At 41.4% G+C, this 14,926-nt stretch overlaps 4 protein-coding genes across 5 annotated transcripts; 1 reads left to right on the forward strand and 3 right to left on the reverse strand.

The window, feature by feature from the left end:
- Positions 1-3,690: 3,690 nt before the first annotated feature.
- Positions 3,691-4,454, reverse strand: LOC133838599 (uncharacterized). The gene is made up of 2 exons (XM_062269751.1): positions 4,102-4,454; positions 3,691-4,050 (listed from the first exon to the last, which is right to left on the reverse strand). Exons 1-2 carry the CDS (start codon positions 4,301-4,303, stop codon positions 3,917-3,919), a joined length of 336 nt encoding a protein of 111 aa, XP_062125735.1. The 5' UTR covers positions 4,304-4,454; the 3' UTR covers positions 3,691-3,916.
- A 739-nt stretch (positions 4,455-5,193) lies between these two features.
- On the forward strand, positions 5,194-7,136 carry LOC133836151 (RNA polymerase II-associated factor 1 homolog). The gene is made up of 3 exons (XM_062266477.1): positions 5,194-5,351; positions 5,422-6,388; positions 6,458-7,136. Exons 1-3 carry the CDS (start codon positions 5,281-5,283, stop codon positions 7,106-7,108), a joined length of 1,689 nt encoding a protein of 562 aa, XP_062122461.1. The 5' UTR covers positions 5,194-5,280; the 3' UTR covers positions 7,109-7,136.
- A 52-nt stretch (positions 7,137-7,188) lies between these two features.
- LOC133836149 (zinc finger protein ZFP2) lies at positions 7,189-9,257 on the reverse strand. 2 transcript variants are annotated; one of them, XM_062266476.1, is made up of 3 exons: positions 9,153-9,251; positions 7,833-9,091; positions 7,189-7,775 (listed from the first exon to the last, which is right to left on the reverse strand). In XM_062266476.1, exons 2-3 carry the CDS (start codon positions 8,989-8,991, stop codon positions 7,189-7,191), a joined length of 1,746 nt encoding a protein of 581 aa, XP_062122460.1. In that variant the 5' UTR covers positions 8,992-9,091; positions 9,153-9,251. The 2 variants fall into 2 exon arrangements, with proteins under 2 accessions (XP_062122460.1, XP_062122459.1); XM_062266475.1 differs by having other exon boundaries at positions 7,833-9,257.
- A 242-nt stretch (positions 9,258-9,499) lies between these two features.
- Positions 9,500-12,889, reverse strand: LOC133836148 (coiled-coil domain-containing protein 39). Its single transcript, XM_062266474.1, has 5 exons — positions 12,509-12,889; positions 12,303-12,450; positions 10,439-12,247; positions 9,836-10,366; positions 9,500-9,774 (listed from the first exon to the last, which is right to left on the reverse strand). The coding sequence occupies exons 1-5, from the start codon at positions 12,758-12,760 to the stop codon at positions 9,665-9,667; spliced, it is 2,850 nt and encodes a 949-aa protein (XP_062122458.1). The 5' UTR covers positions 12,761-12,889; the 3' UTR covers positions 9,500-9,664.
- Positions 12,890-14,926: the final 2,037 nt, after the last annotated feature.

Genomic DNA, 14,926 nt, shown 5'->3' on the forward strand with positions numbered 1-14,926 from the left:
TCACATCACTTTAAAATATTGTCTTGTGTGCAGTAAGAGTATTCAACCCAGAACACAACGCAACAAGTACGAAATTAGAGAAAGACTAGTACTCATACGCCATGTCAGCCAACAAATGTTTTATTCACTTTCTGCCTTCCCCATCTTAATTCATCTCATTTCTTTTTCATTTCATTTCGTTTGCTTAAGTGTTTTTCTTCGTCTCTTTGATGTGGTTGTTGCAGTTGTTGCTGTCGTTGTAGTTGTTGTTGTGGTTGTTGTCGCTTTGCTTCAACTGCCAAGCAAACGTATTTGTTTTGTCTTCCACGCAATACATTTATTTGTTTTAATTTCAGCAAAATTTGTGTCTGTATTTTAGTATTTATTAACAATTATCACAGGTCCAGGTCTTGCTGAATATTTTGAAATAAATACATACATACATATAATGAGCACAACACGTTACTTGTAGCACGTTTTACACTTGTGTTTGCTTATCCAGTTAGTTTCTCTCTCTAAGCCAAATACTATCGTCATTGTTACTATGAGGAAAGTACAGATTTAAGGATGGGATTTCGGTAAGCTAGTATTGTAAAATGCTGAAGCTGAATATAGATCTGAGTATTATTATACACGCTATTGCATTCATGCAAAAACATAAGAATTTCCCACCAATTAACATCTCTCATATTCCAATTGATAATTAACATTGAATTCTGCGCTAAGATAATCATATAATTACCTTAAGAAGGGGTAATCCACCTACTTTGCTTTACAGTGCAGCTCCCAACTCGAAAACGCTTTGTTTACATCATTTGCATACAGGTGGAAAAAATGCATAAACATGACAATAAAATATACTAAGTATATTCTATGTATTATGTATAATTCTCATTATACAGTGGGTTCCATACACTGTTGCATTATCTAATGCAATTAACTACACATGCATTGTCAATAGCATGCACTTGTTTTTTGTCCAATTAATTAATTTTATGCTGCAATTAGTCATGCATTAAGAGGAAAGAAAATGGCAAAGGCCTGGAATTTTTCACCAAGCAAAAAACAGAACAACAACCTGACTAATTGTTAACTAAGTGTCGCAGTTTGCAGGTTAAATCATAATGTTAAAATGACGTACTAACAAGATTCCCAGTTGATTTCGAGTCGAAGTACTCGGCACCCGATATTAGTCATAATATTTACTTAAGTGGATCTATAATGAGGGAAAATTGTGAACCTGTCACGTGCCGAGTTAATTGTTTATCGATTAAAGTGGGACTTTTTAGTAATATTAAACATTTGCTAATCGCATTCGATCGACGATGAACGTTGAGTAAGACATCTCGAGCGTATTTTCCTTCTCCAGTTAGTGACCCCAATCAGTGGGCGGAACACAAAGCACGTTTTTCTCCAATACGGTTGCATACGGGTTTAACTACGTAGTCGCATTCGGACTCATGTTCGTACACTTATTAAATGCGAGAACCTTTTCTTTAATTCATTTTTTGCATTATTCATTAGATATCGGCTCATTGCGCCAAGTCGTGTGTAAATCGCGCGAGAAGTCGCCACCGATTTTTGTATATTCCCCCTGACTCTGTATTTTCCCACAATGCGCTCCAATAATTAACTGGAAGATTTTACAGCCTGTACTATTCCCATCTCTTTCTCTGACACACAGAGAGAGAATCACTGAGTTCTGTTGAATGTAAATGCTGTTAACCACGAATACTAAAATCGCCTTTAATCGACAAGTATTACAACAAATCGTGAAATACTATTTTTAGGTGTATTACACTATATAAAAGATTAATTATGGAACACAAATTGATTTGTTTTACAGCAAAAATAATCACATTCACTAACCCTATTGACAGCTACTTGTTTTTAATTCGATTTGCATTTTAATTATCTATATTTTGTTATTATGTATGGCATTCATTTTATGGCACTTACCTAATTTAGTACTTGTTTTCTAAAGGTGTTTTGTAATCACTGATATCCAGTCAGGATCAGATTGCTATTCTCGGAATCATGCTCTCTTTGCTGGGGCTCAAAAGATCCTTTTCTTGAAAAAACTTTCTCTTTAAATTTGTAAGAATCTCGATCTTTAACCGAAGTCCGTTCACAGCGAGCATAAATCGGATACTGATCACAATCCCGTTTCGCTTGTTTTCTTCACACTTCACTTAAAGTGCCAAAACTCAAAAAACTCTAGTAGTTTCTACACACACACACGCACACAGTCATACACTGGAAGCACAATGTCGCCAACTGGCATCAAAAGAAATATATGATAACTGTATATAAATATTGAACAAATATTTATGTTAATAAACAGTGAAATTAAAAGAACGGCGAATTGCGAACTGCGATACAGCGCGCTTATTTACTTTAAGAATTTAGCGCTTGTTGCAAAATGAAAACCGTTTTTGAAACTGAGGTCGCGCGCCAAGCGACGTCAACAGAAATGCCTCGCCGAAAACAGACCTAGACAATCGGCGATTAACAATCGGCGATCGGCGATCGTCGATCGTCGATTTGCGGACTGAACGAACACTCGTATGCACGTTCAGTTTAGCGATGACGCAGCCGGCCGATGGTCGATAACTGGCCGACTGGTTCTGCTGATTCTTTCTTTCCCTTACGCGGTTAGGAGTCTGTAAACAACCGATGGACTATAACTAACCGGCTAACGTGTTCTGCTTCATTGTGGTAATTCTATTAACTAGCATGGAAATTTTCGCATAGCCACGTGCATGGCGTTTTAATTTGCACTTTTTGACAAATTTGTTTATCACACGGTTAACTTTTACTAACATCATTTATACCCTAATGAACATTCCAAAACAATATCGATCAATTTTCTTCTGATATACTTACTTATAACTTTCTATAAAACCAAAAAAAAAGCAAAACATCATATGCATTTGATTAGCATTAAATAACTAATTTATTAATTAAGTTTTAACTTGTTTTTAACCAAACTCAATTAATAAGGAGTCACGTTTTTTTGCACGAACGCTAGATAACATATGATCATGACGTATTTTGTGTTTATCCTTCAACTAGTTGTGATACAAGCTTTGAGATTATATGGAATCAACAACTGGTAAATTTTTATATTTAATCATTTATTTTATATTTTTATTTATACATATATTAATTTCTCATCAAAATTGAATTACGTTATAGCCTTTACAATTCGTTCATGATCTAAATTTCAACTGTATGTGGGTATATTCCACGGTGTGCGGAAAATTTGTATTTACATATATACATATGTACATATGTATAATATTCGTAGCCGGAATGAAATACTTTCATTATGCGATAATTTCGAATTCGGCTAGAATTTCCCTAGCACTCAATTATTATTTATATTATTCAATTTTATTGATCATTCTTCAAATTCATGCACTGCTATCAAACTTATGCTAATTACTTGTGACGATTATTTTGTCAACTGGTCCTAGACGACAGCAAAACAATGCAAAATGTAAATAAACAAAAGGGGGTCTGGGCATTAGAGGGAGTATAACCTTGTTATTGAACTCGCCTGCGATTTTTTCGCAGCATTCAACTAAATGATTGCCTATTAAATGTGCCTTAATGACAACAACAGCCAGAGTAAGAAAACAGGTGACAATATTTTTTCCAACAAAAAAATACATACATATGTGATATATAATATTTCATTGATGCTAATTCAATTAAATTGTTGTGTGTTTATTTACTTTTGAAATTTGCCATGTGTACGTTATTTGTCAATATATTTCACATGCCATTATGTATGTCATTTTAAATGAATAATGCTCATACAACAGATCCCAATTTGCTTAAAGATATGTGCACTTAACAACAACATCGATGTGCAAAGTTAGGTTATGTGCTTAGGATATTTAATATGATTAGCATACGATTATTACTTCTATTATATTTGAATTCCATCAAGGGGCATTACTTCCTCGCAGCCATGCGTGCTGCCTGGTTGAGCTCCAGGATGCGGCAAGGGTAGTTCCGTGATGTAAATACCCCTAGATAATTCGTCAATTTCCTTATTGGCGTCTGAAAAAATAAAATTGATTAAGATACACACAATTATAAATAACCTCTTACTTTTATAGTTGGGATTCCGGATGAATGTTCTTTGTTTTCGTATTTTGATTTTTCTATTGTCATCATGTATTCGTCCAATTACACCATTTTCACTTTCGCTATAATCCGCCGCTGATTTTCCCGGTGGTATGCATTGCACAGAGTGTGAAGCCGACTCGCAGAATATGGGAAACAACAATACGACCAGTAGCCAAATAACCATTTCAGTTTTAAATAATTTTATACAAATTAATCAACATATAAAAGTTCATCTACAACTTCCACATTTTACGATTTTCCCACGATATAAAAAAACAGCTGCCAAGTTGCTGAATATAATCCACCATTTTATGAATCTTGACAAATAATGAATATGTACTTAGAAATATTAACTAATTTTATACAACTTTGAATCTTTGTTGGAGCAAAGCCAATTTAAAATTGCTTAATTAAATTATCCCACAGCGTTACAGTTGGAGCTGTCAATTTTCTTTGGACAGTAAACTGTTTTTAACGAAAAAAAACCATGAATAAAAGCTAAAAGATTAAGAAAAACATGTACAAATTTAATTTTTTAATAACTTTTCTATCTAAACCAGTTGAGTAACAGCTATCTTTTAATTTCCCAATTGCATTGACCCCATATACTTGAAACAATCGAAAACGTGATTAAAGAGCGTATAATAAACCAACTGATCATACTTTTGGGCAAAATAAATCGGTATAAAAAACATTTGCAAAACTTTCAATGCCTCCGCTCCAAATTTTTAAAGACTTGGCCAGATTGAATGGAAACTGAAAGGTGGCATCACTGGTACGATTTCATATCATTTAGCTCTTCATTAATAACGATTATTGCGCGCTTCAGTACTTAGTGTGACCTTTTGACGTGCATTGTGTATTTGGTATATTTCGCATTACAACTTGTGGTCACTTAAGTCTTGGCTACTACTATAAAAGCTATATTTATAGCTGTTGCTTACGGTAACCACCCAGAAAATGAAGCTCTAAAAGCCATTTGAAATAAGAAATTCAGGTAAAATTAATAGATTACCTTCAAAACATCGATATTAAAATCGATGTTAAAATTTCGATTCACCGATATTATCGATATTTTTCAACCTCAAGTAAATACGTCCACACTTTTATCTATCGCGTCGATTTGCAATTAGTGTGGAATAAATAGTTAAATATATAAATATGCCGCCTACAATAAACTCGGCGGTTAATAGCGCTGCAGAAAAACGACCACAGAGGCAAACGGAGAGAAAGTAAGTACTTTGAAATTGCAAATAGATAAATCTACATACAAATTCAAACTACACCTCAACAAACTTCCAGGTCGGAGATAATTTGCCGCGTCAAATATGGAAATAATTTACCGGATATACCATTTGACTTGAAGTTCCTGCAATATCCATTCGATAGCAATCGATTTGTGCAGTACAATCCCACATCATTAGAGCGTAACTTCAAATACGATGTGCTAACCGAGCACGATCTTGGAGTCACGGTCGATCTGATCAATCGTGAGCTCTACCAAGCAGATCCTATGTCACAGTTGGATCCTGCAGATGAGAAACTACTCGAGGAAGAGACGCTGACGCCAACAGACTCAGTGCGCTCACGTCAACATTCGCGCACAGTGTCCTGGTTGCGTAAATCAGAGTACATTTCCACGGAACAGACCCGCTTCCAGCCGCAAAATCTTGAGAACATTGAAGCCAAGGTGGGCTACAATGTGAAAAAATCGTTGCGCGAGGAAACGCTCTATTTGGATCGCGATGCTCAAATCAAGGCGATCGAAAAGACATTCAGCGACACAAAGAACGACATAACAAAACATTATTCCAAGCCGAATGTCGTTCCAGTGGAAGTACTTCCCATCTTTCCAGATTTCACCAACTGGAAATATCCATGTGCTCAGGTCATATTCGACAGCGATCCTGCGCCATTGGGCAAAAATGTGCCTGCTCAATTGGAGGAAATGTCGCAGGCCATGATTCGTGGTGTGATGGACGAGAGTGGCGAACAATTTGTCGCCTACTTTTTGCCCACAGAATCAACATTGGAGAAACGACGCAACGACTTTGTGGATGGCGAGCTGTACAAGGATGATGAGGAATACGAGTATAAGATTGCTCGTGAGTACAACTGGAATGTCAAGACAAAGGCATCCAAGGGCTACGAGGAGAACTACTTTTTTGTCATGCGCCCTGATGGCATCTATTACAACGAGTTGGAGACCCGTGTACGCCTCAACAAACGTCGCGTTAAAGTCGGTCAGCAACCAAACAACACCAAGTTGGTACGTATATGAATTTATATGTAGAATCCTTTGACACCTCATTTTATTTGAATCTTTTCTGTTCTTAAGGTGGTTAAACATCGTCCCCTTGATGCTATGGAGCATCGGGTGCAACGCTATCGTGAGCGTCAGCTAGACGTTCCTGGTGAGGAGGAAGAAGATGAAGAAATGGAAGTGGACAGTGAGCAAACACAAACGCAAACTGCACAAGATAAGTCAGCAGGCAATGCCGCCAAATCCAAGTCTTCGGAAGATAATGAAACAGCTGCCGGTGGATCAACACCTGCCGCTGATGCCCAAGAGCAGCGTGAACGGCAATCGCGCTCCAGAACTCGCTCGGGTGGTTCGCGTTCTCGTAGCCGCAGTCGTAGTGGCTCCGCCAGCGGTAGTGCAGCGAGCGGTTCACGTAGTCGCAGTCGCTCCAGTTCGGGCAGCGCATCTGGATCACGTGCGAGCAGTCGCTCCAAGTCTGGTTCACGTTCACCGAGCGGTTCACGCTCGAGGTCTCACACACCAGCCGGCTCCCAGAAGTCACGCAGTCGCAGTGGCTCACGAAGTCGCTCGCGATCCAAGTCCAAATCGAAATCAAAATCAAAGTCCCGCAGTCGCAGTCGTTCTGGCTCTCGTTCTGGTTCTGGCTCGCGGTCGCCTTCGCGCTCGAGGAGTGGCTCACCGAGTGGCTCAGGCTCCAGCTCTGGTAGCGGCTCCGATGAAGATTAAATGCAGTAACTCAAACCTTTCTATGATATACATTTAAGAGCAATATACAAAACTGGACACATAAAACAGCAAGTATCAAACTAGTAAAAAAAGGATATCTTTTTTTTTTGAGTAGTGCTTTCTACGTGGCATCCATCAAAAAAGCGGCGAAAAAGCTCCCCATCGGAGCTAGGCTGATCTGTTTGTTGTTGCGGCGAGTAAAGTCGCAGATTCTGCATTTGCTGCAAGGGCGAGTTGCTGCCATCGTAATGCTGCACATTGCTGTCCATAATTACAGGTTGCTGTAGCGGTTGGGGCTGGCGATGGGGCTCCACGCCACAAATGCCAAGTTTCTGACAGCTTTCAACGACAATATCATCAATTGTTTGCGATAGCAGTGCCTCATGGTCGCCGCCATTCATGGGAATGCCAATCAACGCTGGACTGGCTGATGAGTTGAGTTGAGTTGCAGGAGCAGTGTCAACTACCCCATTGGAGTCCAAAAGTGCTTTTATCAGTTGTTCAGGGGTTTGCTGCGAGTCGTCTGCTTGACCAACAGTGCATTTGTGCGTGCGTAGCGATACCTTATAGCGAAAGGTTTTCTGACACTGCTCACACTTGTACGGCATCACCCCAGTGTGAATTCGCGTGTGCACCAGAAAGGAAACGCGTTGCCGGAAACATTTACCTGCAAACAAGGACTCGATAAATAACGAAACCAGAGGACAATGTCGACTCTTCTTACCGCAGACTTCACACCTGAAGGGTTTCTCGCCACTGTGGATACGCTGATGATTGTGCAAGGTAGACAGTTCCTTGAAGGCGCGGCCACAGATGCCGCAAGCGTGTGGCTTCACCTCACTGTGGTAGAGTAAATGCTTATGGTAGGACTGCTGGAAGGTAAAGGTGCGAGCACAGAATTGACATGTGTACGGCATCTCTCCCGTGTGCAGTCGCTTGTGCTTCTTTAAGAAGTATTTGGTGGTGAAAAGTTTGGCGCACACATCGCACTCCCAATTCTTAGGTGTGCTGCCATATTCCGCTGTCGGTGCAGCATCTGCCGGAGTCGTGACCTCCTGTTTTAGCATGCAAATGGCTCCACTCAAGGCGTAGGGCTGAGTGCTTGTGCTGGTGTTATTGCTATTGTTGTTGATGTTGTTACTGCTGCTAGGTATAGTCGATGCATTACCATTGCCTGCGGTTGCCTCCTTGTGCCGTATCCGATCGCAAATGCTGATTTTGGGCGTAGGATTGATGGCTTGACCACCATTGGCACAACCCATGTTGTGGCTGTTGCTGCTGCAGCCAATTGTGTGCAGCACCTTGAGGTGCACACGCAGCGAACCCTTCATGCGAAACGTCTTGGAACAGAGATGACACTTATACGGCTCTTGTTGTTGCCCTGCTGCTCCTGCCCCCTGATCCGCGCCATCGCCATTCTCATGCACTAGCCGAAAATGAATGTCGCGCAACTCATCGTTGCGAAAGTTAAACTCACAGATCTCGCATCTGGCCGGAGGCGTAATTGGCGGGGGCACAACAACAATCGCCTGTTCCACAGCCTTGGCACGTGACTTTTTACCACGCCTCTTCGAGCCAGCGGTGGCAGTCGACGGCGAACTGGTTGCGACACTTGCTGCGAAAGAAGCAGCATCTCGAACAGCTGCAGTTGGTGGTTGAGGTTCTGTTTTGGCGACTGTTTCGGATGTGGATGTCGTCATCAGGCTGGTATGACTGAACAGATGAATAGTCAGCTTATCGAGGCCTAGGAACAGCTCTTTGCAGTTTGGAAATGGACAAGCCAATGGCCCATTGGCTGCCTTGATCAATCTCTGCTGGAGGGCATCGATGCTATTGAAACTGGGAACCGCACACAATGGACACAGCACTGTCGTGGAACACATTTCGAATGGCAAAATGAAGAGCACTTGCGAATCTCGAACTAATCCTCAGGTGAACCGTATTGAAGCGGATGAATTTTGAGTAAGCCCATAGACCATTCTCCTGACCGACAAAAAGTTGAAAAGAATTTTTGCTTTTTCACAAAAATTAAATCTAAAAATACTTGCGACGAAAATATTGAAAAATTGTGCCGACGTCGACGAAAGCTACTACGGCAACGATATTGCTCTGCACGCTCCTCTGGGCGAAACGGAGAATAATGAAATGAAAAATATTACGAGAGAACTGAAAACCGAAATCCAATTTCGAAAATCCGAATAGCGCCTGCCGAAAAAAAAAATAGCAGCAGCTGTCTGGGTTGTTGGCTCTCTCGGGGCTCTGTTTTGGTATTGTGATCACATAGAGTACTGGGCATCTGCTATGTCTGAAAATTAGATTTCGGCAGAACAAAATATGATCTTTAATCACCTGTATTTAAAAGGCGCATACAATGTAAAGAATATTTGAATATTCGTGTTGTTTCTTGGTGTTTCTGCTTCGAAGTACGATTTGTAAACAGTTTGCTGACCAAACACGTGAGGGGGGAATCATCGACATTCAATGTTCTCAGCATCACAGTCCATTCAGGAAAACAAATATGTGTGTTCTACTATTTTAGTGTATTTGTAGGTGAAATTATTTCTTCTTTTTAACGGGAAAATCGAGAGAGACGACACTAATGCTAGCAGAAGCAGCTTCTCCCTTGCTCAAACTTATATCCGAAATTGAAGAACGTGCGCTGTATCCTACAAGGATAAATGAGGAAATTTAGTAGAGCCAATTCAATGGGATTTTATACATGTTTACCTTTTACTGAATAGCAATCCAAAGAGGAGTATGAACCCGTCTTTGATGAGATGCAACTGCGAACGGGTTTCAAATGCTGAGGCAATTTCAATCCCTTGCTCAGCATATAGTGAATGATCTGCGGTCCATCCTCATCGCTGTTCGCCATGTCGGACAGCAAGTTCAAAGTCTTGCGGTTACGATTCTCCAGCTCCTGCAGACCTAGATCGCGCTCGAATAACTCAAGATACTCACTGCTAATGGCTTTTTGTCGTATGTCCTTGAGTAGATTTTGTATCTCACGATTGGCTCGATCTATTTTGGATTTCTGCTCCTGCAGCTCTTTGGTTAATTTCGCCAGCGCTTCAGAGTCTTCCAAGCATTTCTGCTTCTCGGCCTCCAATTGTTTCATCAGCTCCTCCTGTTCCATTTTCTGTTGCTCATGCTTGACATCGTAACACTCCGCTTTGTGTCGCAGCGACTTCAGCTTTTGTAGCTCATTGCAGTAGTTCTCTTGGACCCGCTTTAGTTCATCTTCGGCACGCTGTTCATCTGTGAGTTTATAATATAAATAATATTAATTATATATAAATAATTTTTAAGAGTTCCTATTGCAGTAATTACTCTTAGAGTTGTCTTCATAAGTTTTCAGATTCTTGCGATAATTGTCGTTGGATTTGTCAAACTGCCTCAGCGTATTTTCCAATGCAATAACCTCCTTCTCAGCCTTCAGGACCTTCTTGTTGAGGGCGTCGCCCTCGTCGGCGAGCAGCTGACGCTCTTGGGCATTCTCCACCTTCAGCTGGGTGGCGGTGATCATAGTGCCATCTTCATTGACGCCCAGCAGCGCCGACGTTATCTCAAAACGAGACCTCATCGCAGAGATGTGCTTCTTGCGATCTCCCAGATCGGCGCGCAATGTGCTCAACTCATCGTTGAGATGCTTGCGCTTCAATTGCAGTATATCCTGCTGGCTGCGCAGCTCCACAAAGCGATCATTGATGATCCGCTGAAAGGCCAAGCGATGCTGATTGAGATTAAAGGTGCCCTTGACACAGCTTTCGATGACATTCTGCAGATCACTGCAGCGCATCTTGAGAAGACTTAGCTCCACAATGAACTCGGAGTTCTCGTAGCGATTCATCCGCATGCGTTTTATGGTGCCTTCGCAATAAACCTGCGCCTCCTTGATCTTGAACTTGAAGGTCTCCAACTCCTTGGCATCACTGTTGTACACAATGACCAAGGCATTCATGCTGTAGTTAAGCTTCTTATTCTGTGCCTCCGTAGAGCTGAGGCGACGCTGCAGCTTCGCATAGTTCTGCTCCAGCTGACTGAGTATCTCCTGATTGCGCTCCTCCAGTTCGGGATCGGCATTCTTGCCCTGCAGCTCGGCCAGACGTCGTTCGCACTGCAGATACTTGAACGACATGTTGTAGTGGATCTCGGTCTGGCGCTTCAGTTCGTTCGTCAGCTGGCGATGGTTGCGATATACGGCCAACAACGTCGACTGCAGTGCCGAGTTCTGCATAATGATTGTCTTCTCCTCGTCCCGCAAGTCGGTTATCTGGCGTTGAGTGCGATAGAGCAGATCGTTGCAGCGTTGCTGTTGCTTGTTCAGTTGGTTCAGAGCCTGCTCCTCACCCTCCATCATCTCGTCAAGGATTTGCAGTCGCTGATTGGCATCGGTTGCCTTATTTTCGATGGCTTTGAGGCGGGCCTCCACCTGGTTGAGCACCTCATCGAAGTTGGCAATCTCTAAGTTCTTCGCATCACGCTGTTGCAGAGTCTTGCGGTTCTCCAGACGCTGGGAGTGCACCATGTTCGATAGATTCTCAAGTTCGTGACGCAGCGCAAGAATCTCGCGCTCCTTCAGCAGCGCTGCATCCGTTAGACGAGCGATCTCATTCTTTAAATCTGAGGTCTCCGAGTTGAGTATCTCGATGGACTGCTCCACCATCTGATTGTTCTCTAGCACGTCGTTGAGCTGCTCATTGGCGTCGCGATAACTGGTCGCCATGCTGATTGCTCGCTCCGTGAGATGTACGCACTCTTCCTCGCCCATTTGTATGTCCATCTCACGCTGTGTCATTTGGTTAACTGCCTGCTTCCATGTGTCCACCATCTGACGACGCTCCAAGTGCGCCGCCCTGTAGAGGCAGGCGGTGCGTTCCAGATTCTTCTCCAGCGTTGTCTGCTCATCATACAGCTGAACGTTCATCTTGCGTCGTTTGTCAATGTCCGCCTGCAGCAGCTGACGCTTTGTGTTGAGGTCTCTCGCCTTTTGCTGGTCATCCTGGTAGTATTTATCGATCAGCTGGTATCCCTTATTGCCATCTTCCATGGCATCGGCCCAATCAACCAGGCTCGACTTGGCCGTCTTAATGCGCTTCGTCAACTCATCGATCTCACGCTTATTTTTTGTAATTTTGCCTGTAATCGATTCTGTGCAGAGACTCTTCAAGATTAAAGATAGTTGGGAACTTACGTAGAGTGTGATCTGCATATTCCGTATACTCAGCCAGTTCTTTTTGATTCAAGCGCAGATCCTCCTTCAGTTTGTTGCGCTCTAAGATAACCAGCTGAGTTCGATGCGCTTCCTTGATAACATCGTTCTTAACAGAGCTGAAAAATGTCTAAAGGCAACGGAAGAAATCTCATTAAGTAGGTCTTCTGTAGAGAACGGGTACTCACAATGTTCTGTTGCAATGTGGCCTCAATGTTCCGCTTGTGTCGCTCAATCGCCTTGTCGCGCTCATCCAGAGCCCGGATCCTTTGCTGTAGTTCGAATTTCTCGGCTCGCATGCCAACCATTTCGTGGAGGATGGCCAGATTCTCAGCATTAGCCATGGGTATGTCCGCTTCCACCGCCCAACCCATGGAGCGCATAGCCTCCAGCTTGAACTCGTCCAGCGACGAGCTCTTCATGTCGTCTGTTTTATTCATTTTGTGATTGGGATTGAGGAACGTCGAATTGCGATTCTCCCAGCGTCATCAAGTATTTGTTTTAATGTATCGAATTGGATATATTATATATTCAATTCAATTTTTGGATGACGTGTAGCAAATGTGTATTCAAATAAACAACCCGATTTATTATCTATGGCAACCTGATTGATACCATTTTCCCCGGCACCTTGACAACATCAAACGGTTTTTTTTCTATTGTTGCGGTTAAAAAACAAACATATACAAACATGTATATGTATATGCAACTTACTCTATTTATTTTTAAACTTATTTGCAATTTTATAATTAAGATATGATTAGGCATCTGCTACATGGGTAATGTAACAGTTATGAGTAGAAGAACTGTGAATCAAGTATTTGAATATGAGTATAATCCGATGAATAACAGAAAATCTCTTTTGCAGGTCTTTATTAGCTCTGTAGCTTTTGAAAATCTAACAATCTATTATTATTTCTTTAAATCTGATGTTCGGCGACTAAATTTACAAATCTGAAGAATTCAATAGTATCTTTAATATGTGCGATTCTATGAAGTTATAAATTTAGATACATTCTAGAGTTCAGAACGCTGCACTTGTATATAGGAAAGAGTAAACTCATAAGTTATCTTAATCTTAATCCTTAATCTCTCGTTATTAAAAGTTCTAATATACACCCCCGCGCCAACAAAAAAGCCTCACCTCAAAAATGTAAGAACTTTTGCCAACTCTATGCGGGGATTTCCCGAAAAGCTGTTCTATGGACCTTTTTTTTTTGGTTCCCCTAAATATTTTTTGAATAGTTCAAAAGTCTCAAGAGCTTAGTTGATAAAAACTTTCTCTTGAATTGAGTTTTTTTTTTACTATAAGTCACATTTCAGTTCACTATTCGGAAGAAGGAGCAAATTATTTTATTTGCTGAACAAAATGTGCCGAATCGTCAAATCAGACACCTTGTAACGAAAGCTCAGTGCATCGGTTTTTTTTTAAATATAACATGTGATTGGTAAAGTGGAAAGGAAGCAAGAATTGGGAATGAAAAAAATGCACCACTAAACCAAAATATTGTATTATCACGAGAAAGAGCGTAAAGGATCGCAGCTAAGATTGCATCTGAGGTAGGGAAACAATTTGCAATGTATGTTTCGGCCCAAACGTCGTTTGAGTGAAGTGGGTTTCATGGCAAGCCACTCCTAAAAAAAAGAATGATGGTCAAACCGGCGAAACTGTGCTTCGAATAAAAAAAATTTGAGTGATTCCGAATAGTTACGATTGCTATTTTCGTATGAGTCCAAATTGAATCTCATTATTTTTTTAATGGAATTAGAGTCAATAAATTTGAAAATCAATCAATATTTATTAAAGAGTCTTATACATCATAATTGGTCTCAGCAAACTATCATAAACCTGGATAGTTGACATTGGTGCCAAGCTGTCGGCCAGCACCTGCGATGCCGGTTACGTAGCATGACGTATCTAGCAGAAACTCATCCAAAGGAAAAGTTTCTCTGCATGGCCATGATTGCAAAGATTCTAATTGATCTGTTGCTTGAAGAATTACAAGCTGAAGGACAAAGCAGAGAAATTAGCGTGTCCATGTAATTAGGTAATCATTACGCTTCAGTCCAGTTGGAGGAAGAATTCTTAATGACTGTCGTACTCCAGCCACCACGAGTGAATGGTCTGTGTCAGCAGATCCTGGCTAGGCTTCCTATAAGTAATCAACGTCAAGTTTTGTTCACTGTCTGCGAAGGCATTTGTATTGTGGCAGGCATCTCGCAACTTTACACAACGGTACACATTCAGCGCCGTCAAGCTGCTTAGCTCCAAAGCACGGTGTCCACACGTCTGGCTGGACCATAAACGGAAAATTAACCAACGCCAATCGATTGCGTCTTATATTATGAACAGCCAATAAGTGCACCGTCTCGTTAATGCAAATAAGGAGGGGAACAGATGTCGTTCAGCAGCTTGCAGACAAATATTAAATGTAGCGAAAATGTCATCCCACTATTTTGGCAGCCAATATGCTTCACGCCGGAGGCACTCAAGCCCTTCTGACAGTAGTTGCTCTGGCCGTGGACCATAGCCATAATCGATGTCAAGCCGATTCCAAAAAGTCGCAGTATTTTGGAAAAAAGAAAACTGATTCAAGCAGATCCCA

Source organism: Drosophila sulfurigaster, chromosome 2R, assembly GCF_023558435.1.
Source record: "Drosophila sulfurigaster albostrigata strain 15112-1811.04 chromosome 2R, ASM2355843v2, whole genome shotgun sequence".
Lineage (NCBI taxonomy): Eukaryota > Metazoa > Arthropoda > Insecta > Diptera > Drosophilidae > Drosophila > Drosophila sulfurigaster.